The sequence below is a fragment of the Sinohyriopsis cumingii genome, chromosome 7, assembly GCF_028554795.1.
Source record: "Sinohyriopsis cumingii isolate HCF-2022 chromosome 7, ASM2855479v2, whole genome shotgun sequence".
NCBI classification, from domain to species: domain Eukaryota; kingdom Metazoa; phylum Mollusca; class Bivalvia; order Unionida; family Unionidae; genus Sinohyriopsis; species Sinohyriopsis cumingii.
In genome coordinates, this window is record NC_142967.1 from 116747557 (window position 1) to 116770397 (window position 22841).

At 35.3% G+C, this 22841-nt stretch overlaps 1 protein-coding gene across 4 annotated transcripts in view; it reads left to right on the top strand.

Moving 5' to 3' along the window:
- LOC149795992 (uncharacterized) overlaps nt 1-22841 on the top strand; it is a 70951-nt gene that overhangs the window by 38383 nt on the left and 9727 nt on the right. For 3 of the 4 annotated variants that reach the window (XM_089965907.1, XM_089965906.1, XM_089965909.1), the window contains 6 exons: nt 226-451; nt 2546-2742; nt 4863-4979; nt 6055-6168; nt 6331-6372; nt 10378-10446. In XM_089965907.1, the coding sequence (XP_089822033.1) occupies nt 226-451; nt 2546-2742; nt 4863-4979; nt 6055-6168; nt 6331-6372; nt 10378-10446 (765 nt within the window). The remainder of the gene's footprint in view (nt 1-225; nt 452-2545; nt 2743-4862; nt 4980-6054; nt 6169-6330; nt 6373-10377; nt 10447-22841) is intronic. The other variant, XM_089965908.1, reaches the window with a different exon arrangement.

The window sequence follows — 22841 nt, forward strand, 5'->3', positions numbered from 1 at the left end:
ACATCAGCTGTATGCCAACTATGCCTTGTGTTTATATTACATTTCATTGGTATACCTTGTGTACATTATACTTCAGCTGTATGCCTTGTGTTACTTTTGATGTTTGTATACTTCTTTAATATTGTGAATGTGTATCATATAATTAGTTGTAATAATCTGCCGGTTATTTACTGGTGTTTAAAAACTATAGAACTTCTGCATTAAACATTTTGTTGATGACTTCAGTGCCACAGCCAGCAAAAGAAGAAATGAAGGAGAATCCAGATCCCATCATGGAACATTGGACCCTGTTTGTGGAGGAACTGGATCCCAGAAAGTTAATCATTGACATGAAAAAGGATGGGATAGTTGGGGAGGTCGATGAAGACAAAATGTGGGACCTGGACAGTAGAAAAGATAGGATGGAATTTCTTCTGGAAAAACTTACAGCTTTGGAGGATGGTGATAAAGGGTAATTAAAATAGTGCTCATGGTTTGTAAGAGGAAAGAGAAAGGAGTCAAATATATAATTGACTGTTTGGGAAATGATTAAAAGGAAATCATGATTATATGGGTATATATTAGGTTTATGCATAAATAGGAAAATCTTGATAAGAGTAGGTCTTATGAAAGTTGGGAAGAAGTTTAGTGCAATTTAGGCTGTATGTGTGGAAAATATAGGCTCTATGTGTGGGAAATATAGGCTGTATGTGTGGGAAATATAGATTCTTCTGTTCACAGCTTAAAATTTATCAGACTGTCTAAAATATTACATTACTTGAACAGGTTTGCCAGTTTAAACTACAATTTAACTGATTATATATTCTTAGAGGCAACAGTATTATTGTTTTCTCAATGTGAATTTTGCATATGGGGACCAACATTAGATTTTTCTTTATGGGGACCAACATTAGAGTTCTCTGTATGGGGACCAACATTAGATTTCTCTGTGTGGGGACCAACATTATATTTCTCTGTATGGGGACCAACATTAGATTTCTCCTTATGGGGACCAACATTAGATTTCTCTGTATGGGGACCAAGATTAGATTTCTCCTTATGGGGACCAACATTAGATTTATATTTATGGGGGACCAACATTAGATTTCTCTGTATGGGGACCAACATTAGATTTCTCTTTATAGGGACCAACATTAGATTTCTCTGTATGGGGACCAACATTATATTTCTCTGTATGGGGACCAAGATAAGATTTCTCTTTATTTGGACCAACATTAGATTTCTCCTTATGGGGACCAACATTAGATTTCTCTGTATGGGGACCAACATTAGATTTGTCTTTATAGGGACCAACATTAGGTTTCTCTGTATGGTGACCAACATTAGATTTCTCCTTATGGGGACCAACATTAGATTTCTCTGTATGGGAACCAACATTAGATTTCTCTTTATGGGAACCAACATTAGATTTCTCTTTATGGGGACCAACATTAGATTTCTCTGTATGGGGACCAACATTAGATTTCTTCGTATGGGGACCAACATTAGATTTCTCTTTATAGGGACCAACATTAGATTTATCTCTATGGGGACCAACGATAGATTTCTCCTTATGGGGACCAACATTAGATTTCTCTGTATGGGGACCAACATTAGATTTCTCCTTATGGGGACCAACATTAGATTTATCTTTATGGGGACCAACATTAGATTTCTCTTTATGGGGACCAACATTAGATTTGTCTTTATGGGGGACCAACATTAGATTTCTCTTTATGGGGACCAACATTAGATTTCTCTTTATAGGGACCAACATTAGATTTATCTTTATGGGGACCAACATTAGATTTCTCTGTATGTTGTAAATTGGTTTGTTGTGCTTTAAGTGGATACCACATCACAGGAAAAGTTCTGTTATGCTGCAAGATGTTATAAACAAGACCGTTTGCTGGAACATAATGTAGATGAGATGATATTTTGTTCTTATCATTCATGAACCAAAAAAAAGGAAGTAATTTTGGTAGCATTGAAAGACCTGTTTTTTAGCCAGTTAATGGGATACATGGAAGGAATTTCCTAACGCCTTTTCAGGGCTGATGTTTGGTCCCATTCCCCAGTTCCAAAAATGTATTTTCCCACTTTCAAGATGAAAATTCCCATTGAAGAGGAGCCAGGCTAGATATTCAGATGACAAGTACGACATTGCAGAGTAACTCCTTTATGACAATTCACCTTACTTAAATACATGCTGTGTTTAGTATGCTAATAAATGTGCAGTCTTATTTTTATTTTATTTGAAAAGTCCCATTTTAGCACATTTAAACACAAATTTTCCAGTTCCACATGCCATTGGGTCCCACTTTGGAAATGGTAGAAAACTCTCTATTTAGCGTGAAGGAATACATATTGCAGGGGTGCTTTCTAGCGATGGCCCATTATTCAAATGTATTCAATTATAGTAACACCTTATTGAAAACAGCATAGACCCAGATCTGCACTGGTGTATTACACATTGGAAGACCAGTCTGTCATCATTACAGTTGGACATTCATTACGCATGAGAAAAATAGGATACACTTTGTATAGAAATATTAATATTCTTCAGTTACAGGATCCTGTTAGAACACTGCAAGGAGCACAGTCGGTATGTGTGGCAGAAGATTGAAGAAAAGAAAAACCTTCAGATTGTCAGTGGTGACCTAGAGCAGTCGACCTTGACAGGTCAGAAGTCAGGAAGGCAAAGTCGACTTGGTCATGAGATGTTCTTCACAGGAACCATCATCCTGAATATTCACAAGAGAGGTTAGAAGTTTTAGTTAGTATGACGCTTGAACAGTGGTTTGGAATACATACTTATTTTGCTCTATATATAAATAACAGTATTGTTGACTGCTCCCGTGGACCAGTGGTTAGAGCCTCTGTCTTGAATGTGGGAGGTCGTGGGTTCAATCCCAGGCAGAGTCATACTTGTAAAAAAAATAGTTCTAACAGCTGCCTCGCTTGGCGCTCAGCATTAAGAGGTTAGTATTAGGACTGATCGGCCTGGTGTCAGGATAATAGACTGGGTTGGACATGCAGCATGACGCCTCAGTGCTAGACATCACTATAAACTGCCACACTGCAAATCACACACACACACACCAGTATTGTCCCCAAATTTTCATAGAAAAGGGAGGTATTGATTTTCCTTCCGTTCATCCAGCATGATATTAATGAGACATTCTAAGTTAATACGCAAAGTTATTTCACCTGCTTGCCCGACCCACTCACTTCCATGGTACACTCTAATACCCTTGATCAATTTGGTATGCATGAAACCTTGGCAGAATTCATTTGTCAACATTCTGTATCATCATTTTGCAATTGAATGTACCTAATTGATAAATGCAGCCACTTTTGTTTCCACAAAATAATTCCATTGTAAATTATTGGATTTCAGCCAAATCAGGTATGTTTCTTGATTGCCTTGAGACTTGGGCTTGATTGTTTCCTAGATCATTAGATCGACCCAGTTTTACTTCTGTACAATAACTCCCTTAAATATATGATTTTAACCAAATTATATAGACCGCTTGATCTTGTTTGGGTCTTGGCTGAAGCTGATTTCAGCGTTCTCATGTATGCCAACCATTACACATTTATGAACCTAATTACATCTTTACACTTGCCTGTATATAGATTTTGCATTTTTGGGACATTAAAATGTAAAGTAAAAATAAAGCAATAAAAAAATTGTTTTTCATTTGTTTTAATATCATCTCTGTAATCCCACTTGTATAAATTTTTGAATATTCTCAAAAAGACATCTGCTGCAGACAGATATTGTACAAGTCTATTTATAGATATTGTACAAGTCCTAGACCTACATGTGCTTTTGTAATTTTCTATTTATAGCAACTGTATAGACACAATTTCAAGAAAACAATGATTTCTTCAATTTCAAAATTTGTCTCACAAAGTCATGAAAGTAAAAATGCATTTAGCTAGTGAACCAGTCTAGTCTTTTAAAGAAAATGGTGCCAGATGTTAAACAAAATGGTTTTATCTATGTGGATGTAATATGACTGAAAATGTTTGGGCAGATAGATCTTTCAAACTGTTAGAAGGACAAATCAGTAGTGCTTTACAAATTGTAAAAGAAGTGAGAGTGATTTAATAAGTATTCTGAGCACATCATCACAAGCATTGCAGAATTTGTGGACATAACTTTTGGACATGTAGATTAGTTACAGCGAGTGTTGTATATAAATAATTTGCCATTATGTTTTGTGTTTATATTAATGGAACTAATCCATGTGCATTTTGCCCTTTTGTGACAAAAATTTTAACCCACAGCAGATCCAGGTTAGTAGCAAAACACTTTTCATACAGTGTTCTTTGATTATGGCATGTAATATATAGCTTACCCTTTTTATACTAATATCTAACATTTTGTTTTTGCCAGTTAAATTTGCAATAATTACACTTGTTCATCTCTCTGCGTTGGTGTGTATGCCTTGTACGTCACTATTATGTAAGTTACAGTCCCTGCTTTCTCTGCCTCTGTCACATTAATTTCTGGATAATAAAGCTATTAATTTTGATTGGATATAAACTACCTTTGGTATGTAGCTTTATAATGATGAGACTAAAGCAATACAACAAGAACTACTTTAGTCCCTCATTTATTATTCATCCAGTTTATAATCTCAGCAGTTGTAGACTTAAGAAATACCAAATGAATCACTTTAGTCCTTCATTGATTATTCCTCCAGTTGTCTTTTATAGATGTAGTTTAATTTAATAAGTGTACATTATCAGCATGCTCCTTGTACAAAACTACACTCCCTACTTCTTGCAAAAAGCAGAGGACATCATTTCATGTAATTTGCTTGTTCTTGTTTATTTTTTTCTTCTAACTTTGTGCAAATATTGTTTTGCAGAGTCTGGCAGTCCAATGAAAGAGAACCAGGCACCAGAATTGGAACATGACCCTGGAGAGGATTATGAGATCAGCTGCCCAGATATCCTAGACCCTGTATGTTACTTTGAGGATAGAGGTACATCACAGAGATTATTAACCTGTCCTGCAGAATACCTTCTTTTAGCAGCTTATTCCTTTAAAAAATTTAAACATAATTTTCTGCCAAGTGATATGTCTCACCTAAAATTATTATAGACAAATAGAAAAACTCTTCATTACTAAAAAGAAAAATTAATTCTTGCTCTTACAAAAAAATGAAACGTTTCATGCTTACAGTTACTGTATTTAAAATCATGCAATCTTAAGGGAAGCTGCAGATTTCAGGGGTTTTTTTTAAACATTCTTTTTCAAAGAGAAGCAGGAATCATGTAATCCTGCGCATCTGGATGTATGTGCATGAGCAACGTCACACAACTCATCCTGTGACATTAAATGTAGAAACTTTAAAACTTGTCAATATGGTTAGTTATGGTAGGTTGATGTGCACAACAGTATTGCAATTTCATTGTGGTTCAGGTGGCGTGGCTACCTGGTGTGGTAATTAATATAAGACTAACTTGTCCAAGAATTGACTAATACTGACCACAAGTGTCAACGTGCAAGATATGGTCTTTAAATGAGAGACCTGGGGCATAAATTATAAATTTGCAGCACTTGGGTCATAATGTGGAAATTTTCGAGATGTTGACCTTCTGGCAATATATACACTTACTGGGCATGAAAAAACTATATATAATATATATGTGCCTTGATGGTTAACCCTGGGTTATAACCTGAAACTATTGAGATGCCAACCCTATAATCAAATACACACTCACTGTAGTTAAAAATATGAATTACAGGTCTGCAACTAAATTTGTTCAAAGGGACACAGATTTTAAGGGTAGGTGAGACAAACTGTTGCCTGGAGACGCATGCTTTGATCCTAGTTACTGAAGACAGATATTTGAAAAAGTTTCCAAATTTTGGTTCAGTATGATGAAAAAAATTAGGATTATGTTAGTATTGTGTGTTATGTGGAGAATTTGTTGACATCACTGATGTCACTCTATGATACAGTTACAATCAGTCTTTCAGGTCTTTCTTTAGAACAGTTGTGACATGTTGAAGAGAACACTAAATTGTATTTTGTTGATCTTATTCTTGAACAGGGGATGTACCAGAGTTGGGAACTGATGGTGCATCCAGTGATTTTCCAAAGGAGGTCAAAATGGTGTTTGAAGATGCATGGTCAGCTGTTGGAGAGAAAACTCGTCCTGAAAGAAGTAAGCATATGTTTTTGTTGTGTGTTGGTCTTTTTAGTTCTTTTCTGTTTTTATCAGAATGTGTGTGTCTGTGTTTATCTCACTGCCTGCATTTTCATGTATGAATCTCTCTGTCATAAATTTTCAAAATTTTGTATCTGTGAACTTCACTCTTTGTTCCAGAAATCCTGGTTGGGAAAAGGAAGAGAAGAAAACAACCACCTGGTAATGTATTAACCTTTCCGTTTTGGTTTCAAAGGCTGCAGCCATATTTGTACCATGTGATATTCTGCCATTTGGAATATCACCCAGCGCTTATAGAGATACTGCCAGGATGCATTTTTGTGTGAATTGTGACCAATGGCACATGAGAACTCGCACAAGTTAGTTTAAAGTCTTGTATATAAAAATAGACATTCCAACCCTTAAAATACGGACTTACGGAATAAAAGGAAAAACTACAGAAATATGATTATTGTGGTAAAATCTGGATAATTAACATGTCCGTGTTTGATTTGGATCCAGGTTTCATATTAGCTTTAGTGGAATTAGTCACAGAACCAGATTAACTTTACAGTAGTGCCTCAGATGCTTTAAATTGCACACATTTTCCCATCTGAAGCATCTGCATACTCAAACTATTGATTATATAATTTATAAGTAATGGTGTCCTGTTACCAATACATGTTAACGACAAAAGGAAAAAATAAGCCTATTACAAAAGTTTTAATAATCAGTACAGAAGAATAAAAAAGAAATATTCAGATTGTTCTGAAAAAAAGCAGGAAGGGACACAATTATGTTTATTGGACATCACATATCAATTTTAGCATGTCTCGTGGTGGGAGATACACTTGTTGTCATAATGTGAAATGACAGCAGACGTGAAAGGGGTGTCTCAGTAAAGAACAATACTCACAGACAAGTAAGGAACAGATTAAGCTCAAGAACAATCAACCAATTAAAGCTTACACAACTAGAGGCAACATCTGTTAAATATTTTTATTTCAATAGGGCTCTGAGTGGAGCAGGAAGAAAGCGAGATGGATACTAAAGTTTTAGTCAGTATTGAACTATGGCCATTTCTTCCTCTTCCTCCTTTTTGTTATATGCATCTCTGCACTTGGTACAGTATAAACCTTATTTATTTACTGCAAGTGTCATTTATTTGCACAAGTAGTTAAAGTTAACTGATTCACTATGAAACAGTATTTGGTGAATTTAGTAAAGTGGTCCCCCTCATAAATTGCCCTCCTAACCAGTGGCCACCGACTTTTTATGGCCAGAATTCCTCAGTGCTGATGAGTTTGTGTTCAAAAGTACCCCTCAAGAAAGGCCACCCTTATAATGCAACCAACGGCCTGCATGCTCATGCAAAATTGCAAAATTTACTCCTCACAAGTGGCCACATTTTATTTTAATATGTGTCCAGAATCAGTATTTAATTCATAACGTATGATAAGTAATCCAATGATCTTTACCGATGTCTGTGTCCCGATGTTAGGTTTTCATTACAGAAAGAAGTGTTGGATAAAGTACATTTACAGCTAAGGTTAATATCTCGTGAACGCCTAGGTTTACAGGAAATGGGGTCAACAGTGTTGTGATAGTGTTTTGGGCTTCACACAGCGGTTGAGACTTTTTTTTGATGAATTACGACCGGATGTAATTGTCAAGGTCATAACTTGGTCAGCATAGGCTAAATATAGATTTTGTGGATTAGCACTCAGAGAAATTAACCTTGAATGAAACAGGATACCAGACAAAGACAAAAAAATTATGTGACACTACATTTATCAATTCCTTTCTAAATAAGGCATTTTGTTGACTCTATAAAAGTTTTGTCTGCATAATTAAGTTGCATTACTGAACAATTAGCAACATAGGAATAAATCATTAAAATAAAACTTTAACATGTCATCGCATAAATGGAGAAATAATACTTTAGAAAAAAAAGTAAAAGTTATTCGACTTGATGACAACGAGGAGAACTCAAGAGTTCTTGCCGAAAAATTTTATGTTGGGAAGACTCAAATATACAACATTGTAACAGATAAGGAGAATATTCTTTGGCAGAGAGGAAAATGGAGTAAATGGAGAGAGAATTATTTTAAATTTCAAGCAATGTATGTACCAAGATTTAAATGTTTTTGAAGGTTTTGCCATGCACATGTCAACAATATCCTACTGGCATTTCTCACTTAAGAATAAGAGCTATTATTTTATGTAAACTTGAAATTGTCCGTTCTAAATTAGTGTGACTTTTAAATGAAGATATTAAATGCTTTGAAGTTATTTGTAGCTTTCTTACTACTTACACATACTGGTCACAAAAGTAGTAACCCTTTGGAAAGGACACCCATCTTACACAGCCACTTTTTGCCGGTGCAGAAGGGGTGGCTTTATAATAGGGGGACCACTGTATACAGCTTCACTGTGAAACAGTATTTGGTGAAATGAGTACTCTAAAATTAGCCACTCAACTATGAGACAGTATTTGGTGAACTGAGTATGCAATTTCACTGTGAAACAGTATTTGTTGAATTTAGTGCTAAAAAATTAACTACTTAACTTTAAAACAGTATTTGGTAAACCGAGTATACAGCTTCACTGTGAAACAGTACTTTGTGAATTGAGTACCCTAAAGTGTTACTGTAAATGTGAGTCTTTTCTTGCATGATTTCATCTGATTAGTTTATTTTTTTTATCATGAGGCTGCAGGCTGTTATTCATACAATAATTTTTATTTTCTTGAATTATATATACCGGTACACATTTTCTAAATTATGAATTGTATAACTAATTTCATCCAGTTGTCTCAACAAAACAATTTATAAACAATTTTTCCCTCATGAATCATGAAGCTATTCTTGGTCTTGAGAGGCTTTTTTTGGTCTTGAGAGGTTTTTCTTGATCTTGAGAGGCTATTCTTGATCTTTACTTGCTATTTTTGATCTTGAGAGGTTTTTCTTGATCTTTAGAGGCTATTCTTGATCTTTAGAAGCTGTTCTTGATCTTAATAAGCTATTCTTGTATTCTTGATCATTAGAGGCTTTTCTTGATCTTGAAAGGCCTTTCTTGATCTTTAGAAGCTATTCTTGATCTTGAGAGGCTATTCTTGATCTTTAGAAGCTGTTCTTGATCTTAAGAAGCTATTCTTGATCTTGAGAGGCTTGATCTTAAGAAGCTATTCTTACATTCTTGATCATTAGAGGCTTTTCTTGATCCTTAGAAGCTATTCTTGATCTTATGGAGCTATTCTTGTATTCATTAGAGGCTTTTCTTGATCTTTAGAAGCTGTTCTTGATCTTGAGAGACTTTTCTTAATCTTTAGAAGCTATTCTTGGTCTTGAGAGGCTTTTCTTGATCTTAGGAAGGTATTGGATCTTTCTATTTCGCAGAGAAAAGCAATGCCTCTGTGAAAAAGGAATGTTCAGAGTCCTGTGGGGCTCAAAATTAAGACTCAACTCCACGATCCAAGATGAGTATGGGATCATTTTCTGAGAGATGTGAGAATTGGAATAATGCTCTTCAATGCCAGGTGGATATGGGAAAAATAATAAGGATCACAATGATCCCTGACAGTCATACTGATGCAATCAGTGCCAGAGAGGATTCAGTTCAGGGTCCTTTCCATGGGAGGAAACACTGGTCAAGAGTGAGTTTTGCCCCTCATTAAAGAAGAGCAGCACCTGGAGGCCAGGCAAAAGCAGCAAGCATATTATGCCTCCCTGAAAAGAGCAGTGATGACACCCTACAAGTTATCAGGAGGGCTGCTCCATCACATTAAGGCCACTTGACTGATTTCGGGACACCAGGCAGTGATCATCAAGTACCAGGTACTGGCCAATGGGATCTCATCACCAGTATGGGGACTGTGATTGATTGATTACCCCCATCTCCATTTCATTTTTATTCATCAATCCTGTTGGTGATCGGGAATCTGCATATAGTCACTCTTGCGCATTAACCTGTTTCAGAACTCCAAATCAAATTTTTACAACTCGCTTTGTTGTGAATTTGATTCACATTGATTAACAGAAAATATTTGGAAAGCATAAAAGAAGGGTATATGAAATACCGCAGAACTGCATTCGTGTTTTCTTCTGAGTCAAGAACTTGTTTGATTTTGGAGTATGAATACCTTCTAGAGCATATGGCTTTAGCATGTTATTTTGCAAAATCAGACTTGTTATTTTGGTATATTTTTACTGTATTTTTTTCTTCTAGAATCCATTGTAAAACGGCTAGAGTCAACACCAACAACTTCGACGGGAACTAATAATGCAGATGACGACCGTAAGTCTCATTATTCCCAAACCAGACATTGTTCCTACCAAAATGTTCACACTTTACAGAGCTAGCCTTTATACAGAATTTTGCTCAGTATTAAATTGCTTTATTGGGACCAATATATGTAACCAACCAGTCTGCAGAGGAAGTCTGGTAGAGAGGGGCTGGTTTAGGGCATAACCATTCAGTAGTGGAAGTCGGGTAGAGAGGGTTTGGTTTAGGGTGTAACCATTCAGGAGAGGAAATGTTAAATGGGGCAGGTTTAGGATGCAACCCTTCAAGGGAGGAAGCCAGAATAGAGAGGAGTGGGTTTAGGGTGTAACCATTCAGGGGAGGAAGTCAGGATAGAGAGATGAGGGTTTAGGGTGTAACCATTCAGCAGAGGAATAGTAGAGAGGGACTGGTTTAGGATCTAACCATTCAGGGGAGGAAGTAAGGATAGAGAGGTGTGGGTTTAGGGTCTAAGAATTCAGTGAAGAAGTCTAAGAGTAGATAGGTGCTTGTTCAGGAATGTTTCATTGCATCCTATGAGTCGTTATATTACAAACTGTAAAAACAAAATCACAACTTTAGCAAATGGTTGAAAACGCTGTTTCAAGTAGGCTGATGTATTTTGTATGTAGTCCTTATTAGTATTTGGCTGCATTGTCAACATTAATTACTGTTGAATCACTGAAGTCAAGTTAGAGTTACTAAATTTTGTCATAATCTATATGATACATATTTCTCCAAAACCGAAATGTTACAGAGGTCTGCCTTCTGTCATAGCATGTTATGAATTTAGTTAAAACTCATTCGCATTTGAAGGAAGTCCTGGTTTTAAGTGAAATTTAGTACAAATTAACAGGACCAAAGTTTGGCTCTGAACTGTACTGTTCACTTGCTTCATATGGTTGGCTACATACTTGTTGTATGTACGCATTCTACTTTTAAAATGTTTATGATGTTGTGAAGAAATTTCTTGCTTAGATCCTACAAATGTTTTTAAATCTAATTTGAATTGTGGGACAATAAGAGGATGTTCGTATCTTTTAGATTTTTCAATGCAGGATTTGATGGTAATGGTTAATGTCAGTTATGAAATTCATTTTCTTTAATATGTTAAAATTGACATTCTTTTTATTACTGTTTATGTAATTTGAAGTTACAATTTTAATGTTTTTGTTTTGTTTTGAACTTTTTTATTTAATTTTGTGATTTGTACTGTAGAGGCTATTCGTTTGTTTGGCTATAGGCTGTTACGCTGTGTAGGCCTTGACATTTACATACATGTACAGAACAATATTATTGAATATATATAAAATACAGAACACAGTAATGGATATGTACACGAGAAGCTACTGGCAGGCTTTCCCACATACCTACATAGCAAGCCGAGCCTTGGACTCAAACACACGCAGACAGAGGTGAGATGGCAGTGATCCGGAACAGTGAGCGCTTTAGACCAGTCGGCCACTCGGGGCCCCCTCTATTGGATATGTACAACACGTATATACAAAATACAGAACACAGTAGTGGATATGTACAACACGTATATACAAATTACAGAACACAGTAATGGATATGTACAATACACATATGTACAAATACAGAATATAGTAGTGGATATGTACAACACGTATATAAAAATTACAGAACACAGTAATGGATATGTACAATAAACATATATACATATACAGAACAACAGTAATGGATATGTACAATACACATATATACAAATACAGAACAACAGTAATGGATATGTACAATACACATATATACAAATACAGAACATAGTAATGGATATGTACAGTGCATATATACGAAATACAGAACACAGTAATTGATATGTACAATACACATATATACAAAATACAGAACACAGTAATGGATATGTACAACGCATATATACAAAATACAGAACACAGTAATGGATATGTACAATACACATATATACAAATACAGAACACAGTAATGGATATGTACAACACATACAAAATACAGAACACAGTAATGGATATGTAAAACACATATATACAGAATACAGTAATCGATATGTACAATACACATATATACAAATACAGAACACAGTAATGGATATGTACAACGCATATATACAAAATACAGAACACAGTAATCGACATGTACAATACACATATATACAAATACAGAACACAGTAATGGATATGTAAAACGCATATATACAAAATACAGAATACAGTAATCGATATGTACAATACACATATATACAAATACAGAACACAGTAATGGATATGTAAAATGCATATATACAAAATACAGAATACAGTAATCGATATGTACAATACACATATATACAAATACAGAACACAGTAATGGATATGTACAACGCATATATACAAAATACAGAACACAGTAATCGATATGTACAATATACATATATACAAAATACAGAACACAGTAATGGATATGTACAACACATATATACAAAATGCAGAACACAGTAACAGATATGTAAAACGCATATATACAAAATACAGAATACAGTAATCGATATGTACAATACACATATATACAAATGCAGAACACAGTAATGGATATGTACAACGCATATATACAAAATACAGAACACAGTAATCGATATGTACAATACACATATACAAAATGCAGAACACAGTAATGGATATGTACAATACACATATATACAAAATACAGAAATACAGTAATGGATATGTACAACATGTATATACAAATTACAGAACACAGTAATGGATATGTACAATACACATATATACAAATACAGTACACAGTAATGGATATGTACAATACACATACATACAAATACAGAACAACAGTAATGGATATGTACAACACATATATACAAATGCAGAACAACAGTTGTTGTTGTGGGGTTTAACGCCATTTTTCAGCACACGATAGCCTGTGCATGGTTGCCAGTACTAATGGTGGATGAAGAACCCGGGAAGAACCACCAACCCAAGAGAAGGTACTGGCAAGCTTTCTCACATACCCACATTGACCGAATCCTAGAGTTGAACCCACACAGACAGAGGTGAGATGGCAGTGATCCATAATGGAGAGCACTTTAGACCACTCAGCCACTCGGGGGCCCCCAGATCAATAATAATGGATATGTACAATACACATACATACAAACATAGAACAACAGTAATGGATATGTACAACACACATACATACAAATATAGAACAACAGTAATGGATATGTACAACATATATTCAAATACAGAACACAGTAATGGATATGTACAATACACATATATACAAAATACAGAACATGGTAATGGATATGTACAATACACATATATACAAAATACAGAACACAGTAATGGATATGTACAATACATATATACAAAATACAGAACACAGTAATGGATATGTACAATACACATACATACAAATATAGAACAACAGTAATGGATATGTACAGTACACATACATACAAATATAGAACAACAGTAATGGATATGTACAACATATATACAAAATACAGAACACGGTAATGGATATGTACAATACACATATATACAAAATACAGAACACAGTAATGGATATGTACAATACACATATATACAAAATACAGAACACAGTAATGGATATGTACAATACATATATACAAAATACAGAACACAGTAATGGATATGTACAATACACATATATACAAAATAAGAACACGGTAATGGATATGTACAATACATATATACAAAATACAGAACACAGTAATGGATATGTACAATACACATATATACAAATACAGAACACAGTAATGGATATGTACAACATATACAAATACAGAACAACAGTAATGGACATTTACAACATATATACAAATACAGAACAACAGTAATGGATATGTGCAACACAAATACAGAATAACAGTAATGGTTGTATTGAATTTTCACCCCCACCCCACTCCTGGCCACTGCACATTGTAATAACATTGATAAACGAAATGCTTTTGTGATAATAAAATGAAAGAAACACTTTATATTGTTACCATATATTCCTCTTTGTTCATCATGACCAATTTATTAAAGAAACAAATGTATTGACGAACATCCATACTGCAGAGTGTATCCCTTGTGTCAGATAACACACGACACATTGTTCATTGATGGGAATATAGAGAAATGAATAGTATTTGAAGATGTTGTCAGACTGAAAACTGGATCCAACAAAATTAGAACTGAGAGAGGGTAATATCAACCGATCGCTTGTGGTACCTTCCATACATGCATGAATCAGTGGGGTGGCCAAGTGGTCTAAAGTGCTGTCCGTCACGGATCACTGCCATCTCACCTCTGTCTGCGTGGGTTCGAGTCTTGGGCTCGGCTAATGTGGATATGTGAGAAAGCTTGCCAGTAGCTTCTCGTGGGTCGGTGGTTCTTTCCGGGGGAGTCCCAGGCTCTTCCTCCACCATTAATACTGGCTGCCATGTATAGCCTCTCGTGCTGAAAAATGGCGTTAAACCCTATAACAACAACAACAACATGAATCAATGTAAGGTGCAAAATATCCAAGATTGTATTATATCCAGGTTACCTGTGTGACAGCCTCTCGCAGATAAAAATCAATTGTTTTGAAATTACATTTACTGTGCATGTGAATGACAGTCTTTTTGCTAGCATGGATTACAGAAAGTATTATTAAAGCAAGTTATTGCTGTGTATACTATTTACCTAGCAGACATCAATGCCTGTTTGTAATAATTATGATTACAGACTTCAATCAGCTAGAAGTCCTGGTAGTGAATAAACAAAACTGGCAGTGAACAATAAACTCATTGTTTGAACTTACTGATAGGACATCAAATAAAAAGGTTTTTTGGTTACAAAGCAAGCTGGCCTCAGATGACAACTTTGGATTCTTTTAAGCATGCCAATATTTTTTTAAGTACCAGTCAACCAACTTAGGAAAGACAACTTTGGTTCATTTTTACCATCATACACAGGAAATGGGAAAATAAGTGGAAATAATGGAACATTTTTAAAGTGGCACAATCTAATGCCTTGTGCACAGACATCGATGACCCAGTGTTTACCAGAAGATTTCGAGTAGAAAATCAAAATAGAATAATTCAATGAATTTGTCAAGGCCAGAAGAAAAGAAGGTATTTTCGCTGACAGTATGATCATTAACATAGATGAAACCTGGGAGTACTTTGATCTCATTCCTGGACGGACTGGCAATAAGAATAGGGTTAAAAGTGAGAGAATTTGCACTACTGGTGAAGATTTAAAACTCTTACTTTAGTCTTGCAGTTTATGCTTCAGGAGATGTGTTGTCTCCACTGATAATTGTTCACAGCATGTTGTTGTTGTTGTTGTTGTTGTAGGATTTAACGCCATTTTTCAGTGCACAATAGGCTATACATGGCGGCCAGTATTAATGGTGGAGGAAGAACCCGTGAAAACCCCGGAAAGAACCACCGACCCATGAGAAGTTCACAGCATGAGGAACCTAAAAAATATTCATGCACCGAAAGTATGGATTGTATATGGGCAGGAGAAGGGTTGCATTGATAAGAAAATTTTGCAGTTTATTAAATTGTTTCATCTCAGTACACACTTTAATATTTTTAAATAAAATTTAAGTTTGAATGCATTTTCTGACATGTTATTTTATAATGATTTATCAGGTTTTCCACAGTAAGACGAGAAAAAACATGTCCTAGAACATAAAGTGAAAAAAAAAATTGTTTAAAAATTAGTTTATGGTGTCCCAATATATGCAGTAAATACAGTTGTTTTCAGCACAGATTGCCATCCCTCAGTCACATATTTATGAAATATTTAAATGAGTGCAAAGAAGTTAAATGTTTGACAGTGCTGGGTAATTATTTCAATTAATATAGGTTTGATATCATAGTGGGTACATAATTGATTTGATCTGGAAAGTATAAAGCAGTACCTGATTCTGTCTTTGCTTTCCAGCTTGTAACCATCAATAATGACCAACTCAGTCCCAGTAGTTTTGGTTCAGAAACATTTCACAGTCCTACAATGCAAGTTGTGTTATTTGTTGGGCCTAAACTTAATTTTGTAAAGTTTCAAAACTCAGACGTTCAAGCCTTTTCTAGAAACTAAAAAACTTTTTAGCATGAGTTCAGTATGACTTTCAAATGTAATCATCATCATCATCAATCCCTTAACCCAATAGTCGTTTGGGCACCACAGTTGACTTTACAACCAATTCTCTCCATCTTTCCCAATTCTCTACTGCCCTTTGGGAAATGCCAAATCCCATGCCTGTCCACTTCTTAATGTTGTCTTCCCACCCCTTTTTCTGTCTGCCTCTTATTCTACACCCTTGCACTGTGCCTTGCAAGATTGTTTTTGCCAGTCCAGTTGATCTTGAGACATGACCGTACCACTTCATTTCATGCTTTTTTACAGTGGTCAAGAGGTCTTCATTGGGTCCAATGGCTCATTGGATCCTGTTTTGGACCTCTTTGTTGGTTACATGGTCAAAGTATGAGGTGCCCAGGATCTTGTAGTAGCATCTCATTTTGAAGGTTTGAATCCTTCTTTGTTGATCTGATGTGAGCGTCCATGTTTCACAAGCATACAGAAAGATAGATATGACAATAAAGCGCATCAGCCTTATTTTGGAACCAAGAGCAATGTTGGTATCTTTCCATATTGGTCTCAACCTTGTTATTGCTGCAGTTGTCTGGGCAATCCTGTAAAATAGTTCTGGTTTGGAGCCCTCATCTGTGATAATTGATCCCAAATACTTGAAGCTTGTGACTCTTTCCAGCTTCTGTCCACTGACCCTTATTTCTACACTGATGCCATTGGTGTTGTTTGTCATTTTTTTTAATTTTTTTAATCTCCACACTGTATGCTGTGGCAGTTGTGTCAAAATGCTCAATCAAGTCAGCCAGTTCTTTTTCATCTCATGCTAAACCATCAATATCATCTGTGAAGCCAAGGTTGGTGATTGTTCTTCCTCCATTGCTGACAGTGCCCTTGTGATCATGCAAGGCATCCTCCATGATCCTTTCCAGGAAAATGTTGAAGAGTGTATACATCCCTGTCTGACTCCAGCTGTTGTTTGAAACCAGTCTCCTCTGCTGTTATTGATGAGGACAGCGCTGGCGGCTGTTTTGTCATAGAGGTGTAATAGGAATGTTAGTACATGTATTTGGAAATAGTCAGGAATAGGATGTGGAACGTATATAACAGCTGGTAATCTGGATTGCTACTGAAGTGTTTGTCTACATCCACATGAACTTCCTGGCAGGGGGGAGGGAGTCTTCTAAAATGAGGGGGATGTTGTGTCCCTTTTATCACACATTAAAATCTCCTTCGTGCTCAACAGTTTCATTATTAAACAAATTCAAGAACAGAAATTGGAGGTGGGGGTTGGGTCTGTTTTTGTTCTTTCTCAACACCTAGCTTCCAAATGTATATTTCTGGTAAAGACTGCCTATGATCTTTTGACTATTGATTTGGTTACCCTTTAACCATTACACTTTTATTTGCTAATTTGATAGATGAAAACCTAGAATTAATTATTGGATTATACTGTGTGTATTAATTCAGAAAGGGCTAAAGATGATAATGGATTATAATTGGATTACTGAAAATAATGCAGCATAAATCAATTATCTCTTCACCAAAGTTGATTTGACTTGGACATTCAACATTAATTGGATTGTACTTTGTGTGATCAGAAGTAATTCTTCAGTGTTAAGTCACATAAATATAAAAACCTAAACTATCTCATAAAATTCAATAATGAATGGAAACGGAATTTTAAGTGATTGGAATCAAGATCAAAAAGGAAAGGAAAGCTATATCCTTCTATACCAAAAAACTTCCAAATTCGACTCAGATAACATGATTCTTTACATGTTGGCACTCAGTCAGCAACCTCAATCTACCCATGGGTAGGAAACAATTTAAACTTCCTGGTGGACTAAGTAGAGTTGCACTAACATTGCCACATTCTGATGCAGTCTCTGATAGGACTGCCATAATCCCAGATAGTGGGGGGGGGGACTCAGAAGCGTTTTTAGGTTCAGCTCACATGACCAAAAGAAACAGTGCTGTTCAATGGAGAATTAGCAGTCTTTTCATTATAAGCCTGTAGAAAATGAATAGAAATTCAAATCTGTGCGAAAGAAAATACCTATTCTGGTTTTAATACACTTAAAGACAAAAAAATAGTTCATTGACTTAACATTTCACATATCACCACCACACACATACATCTTTGCAATCTCTCGCATAATCATGGCAGCACAATCTATTTCCCAGATAAGATCGACCTGAAATGCATGGTTCTTTTAATAACTGGTATCTTAACAAGGTCAAAATTGCTAATAGTAATACTGACATCTAACCTGAGTCACAGAATCTCATATAGTTGCTTATAATTGGATTATTACTTATTATATATATGGTACATTGGTATAGGTAAATTGTAAGCATCTATACAAGCCCTTGTGTCTGAATGATCAGTTCAGTTTCTTGAACATGTTCTGGTGTTAATGCTATGTTAGTGGATTTCATGCACTCCAGGATCGCTCTGGGATTTGCCAATGTCACAAATTGTGATGTTTTTTCCTTATTGTTGACAGAATATACACCATCTGGTGATTTTTGGCTGTTAAGAATTATATATACAGTCTTGGATTTGGAGCAGAGAAATTCAAAAGCACCATGACAGGAAGCTGCAAACTTGGATATAAAATGCACTGTAATTTATTGTTACATAAAAAAAATATCTTCCGTTCAATTTGACAAAACCACCCTTATATGGCATTGTTATATCATAATCCACTTATGCTGATGTCTGACCTTAATACTGTATGCTGTAAAATTACCAAAATAGTCATGCTAGCTGTGTACATCTAGTTCTGGTACTGAAGTTATCCAAATGAGATTAAACTCAGACCTTATTTGAGTCCGAAACTGGACACAACAAAATAGGATGGTAATTATTGAAGGTAAAACAAAATGTATGATTTTGGGGACATCACAAAAGCTATACAAGTTAGGGAACCCAGAACTATCTCTTGCAATAAATAATCATCCATTAGAAAATGTCAAACATGAAATGCTTGTAGGTGTATCCGTAGATAATAATTTATTATGGAATGACCATATTGATAAGCTTTGTAAAACACTGTCATCCAAAATTGCTCTACTCAGCAGAATCAAGAAATATTTACTTACGGAAACTCGCAATCTATATCACAAGTCATATATTCTTCCAACAAAGGATTATTGTTCAGATGTATGGGGAAACTGTGCTAAATCTGAGCTTGAGAGAATTTATAAACTTCAGAAACGAGCAGCACATGTAATTTTAGATGCATCTATTGATCATCCCTCAAAAGCATTGTTTACAGAACTCAAATGGTTCACAATATATGACAGGATAGATTTTCACAAGGAAGTTCTTTTATATAAATGTCTACATGGAACTGCATCAGAGTATCTTCAGGACTTATTCAGGTCTTTTTCAACACAATACCAGTTGAGATCAATATCACATGGAAACCTACCACCAAAACCAAGAACAGAGCAATTTAAAAAGAGTTTTCAGTACTCTAGTACAGATCTGTGGAATAAGCTTCCACTACATGTAAAATCTGCTGAAAATATTAGAGTATTTAAGAAGAGATATCATGAGCATGTATGTACTTCTAATAGATAATATAATTTATTATTTTAATACTAAACATCTTAAAATAAACTAATTATTTGCTGTCTTCATACAACGTGCATTGTTATACTCTCCTTAGAGGGCCTCAAGGGAAATAGTCCTTGACTAATGAGTCACCCTCTATGAATAAATCATTATTATTATTATTATTATTATTATTATTATACAGTCATGTGCTACTAGGATATTGAATGCCAGAGTGAATTGTTTTGTGAAACATGTTTGTTGACAATGGGATATAGAATAAACGAGGACTGCCATTTTATATTTATATGTGTATATACCGTCCTTTCCACTTGTATAAATATCACTTATGTCAACAAGGCATCTATTTCGACAAAAAAGCAAAGTGCTGGTCCCATGGTCTACTATTACTACCAAAATTGTCATGCATATGTCGACGTTGAGATAAAAAAAAAATAAACGTACGTGTCGACAGAAGCCCTTGGTCTCAGCTTGAACAAATCCTTTGTTTTTTAACCATTTATGTCAAGAAGCTGCCAGTTCCAACCCATACTTTGTTCAACAATTAGTTGATCTTGCCACCAGGCTTTAATTTTCCCACTTAATCATTTATGTCAACCAGCTGCCAGTTCCGACCCATACTTTGTTCAACAATTAGTTGATCTTGCCGCCAGGCTTTGATTTTCCCACCTAATCATTTATGTCAGCAAGCAGCAAGTTCCGAAATGTACTTTATTCAACAATTAGTTGATCTTGCTGCCAGGCTTTAATGTCTAGGGCGGATAAAAAACAAGCTTTTGTTTGATCCTATAAAGTTGTCCTCTTGCGGTGACTTAAAAGCAATGAAATCTGATCGATTCTTGCATTTTCCAAAGTGATCGGTAATTAAAACAAGTTTATTGTGCTGTGAAAGTTTCCTTTTTAATTTTTTTTTGCATGTGCATGCAATATTATGCCTTTATTAATCATATCAGCCGCATATTTCTTGTTCGATTTATGTACTTTTCATGATGACTGCTGTAACTAAATACATGTACTGTTTAAACCAACTTGTTGACAGGTTTTCATTTCCCTGTGAATAGCCCCATCCCCTTGGTAGCCTCAATAAAATGGGAACAAACTGACCAAAATCTAGACCAATTTAAGTACATGTACATGTACTTGAAACATGTAAATAACAACTATGCAGCCATGTGCTAATGCCAACATTGAATATCATAGTGAATGTTTTTCATATCAGGATGTGACCGGTGCAATATTTCATTGTGGATTTTATTACACAAAGGTAACCAAAATGTAATTTGTCAATATAGAAGTGTATTTCACACTGGTTTTGTCTTCATGTACTCAAAATTTCCATTGTTTTCTCAAAGTGTAAATGCTACTCACTGACGACAGGTCACCCCTTATTGATGAACTTAACTTGTATCTTTTTTTCAGACCCCCACCCCACCCCCCAACACTTATCTCAACATCAGCATATGTCAACAACATTTCCTCGGGCCCGAGGATGTCGACATAAAAGAGTAGGACTGTGTATATACATATATATATGTATGTGTATATATACAAGTTGTTTTCTAATGGGATTTTACTGATACATGTATTTTCTAACATACGCTCTAATACCTGAATTACTGGATTTTTCATATACCTGTACATTATTTAACACATTGTGGAGTCCATTTCAGACTAGTTGTCTTCATTTAATCAAAATTTCCAAATTTTTGTTCTCTCTCTGTGTAAATCCTATTCACTGATGACAGGTCACCTAAAAACTTTCACTTGCATGCAAAATTTCTATTTTTGGCCCTTCCCCCTCTGTAGCTATTTAAACATCCGCTTAAGTCCACAATATTACCTTGGTCCCATGGGTACTGAGATAAATGGATAGTACTGTATTATGAAAATGGCAACATTTCTTTAATAATTGGCAACAAAATATTGAGGTGGGCAACCTTTTTAGGGCAACAGCTTTTTTAAAACCAGCTCCAACCCTGCACTCCAGAATTGACCAGTCATTTGTTCAAGGATTCTGTCCCTAAGTCAGATATCAACATCTAATGGTTAATAATCCTGAGCTAATAACCTGACATTTGTTCTAATTCCAAGATAATGACTTGACGTTTGTTTACAACACTGTAAGAAGGTCTGATACCAGTTTACTGTCATGGTAATAATCCCATGATAATGACCTGACGTTTGTTTACAACACTGTAACAAGGTCTGATATCAATTTGCTGTCATGGTAATAATCCCAAGATAATGACCTGACGTTTGTTTACAACACTGTAACAAGGTCTGATATCAATTTGCTGTCATGGTAATAATCCCAAGATAATGACCTGACGTTTGTTTACAACACTGTAACAAGGCCTGATATCAACTTACTGTCATGGTAATAATTCCAAGATAATGACCAAACATTTGCTTTGTAAGTACAAAATGAGAAATCTTTATTTCAGACAACAATCTGGAATGTCAGTGATGGTAGTATATAGTGTCAGGTCCATATTAAATGACAACTCATCTTTCAGAGATTCATTGGTGGCTCTTGAAATCATTTGAGGTTTTATACAGAACTACCTGTCGGGAGTTGGGTATTTTGTGTACATAGTTTTTATCGTTACTGATGTCTGTCTGTCCATTTGTATGTGGTGATTGTGTGGTTCAAATTTGTTACACTTGCTGGTCATGTAGCTATCTGTTCGATTGTTTCAGTCACACCATTTCATTTTAGCTTGTCGAACCACTGTGATTCA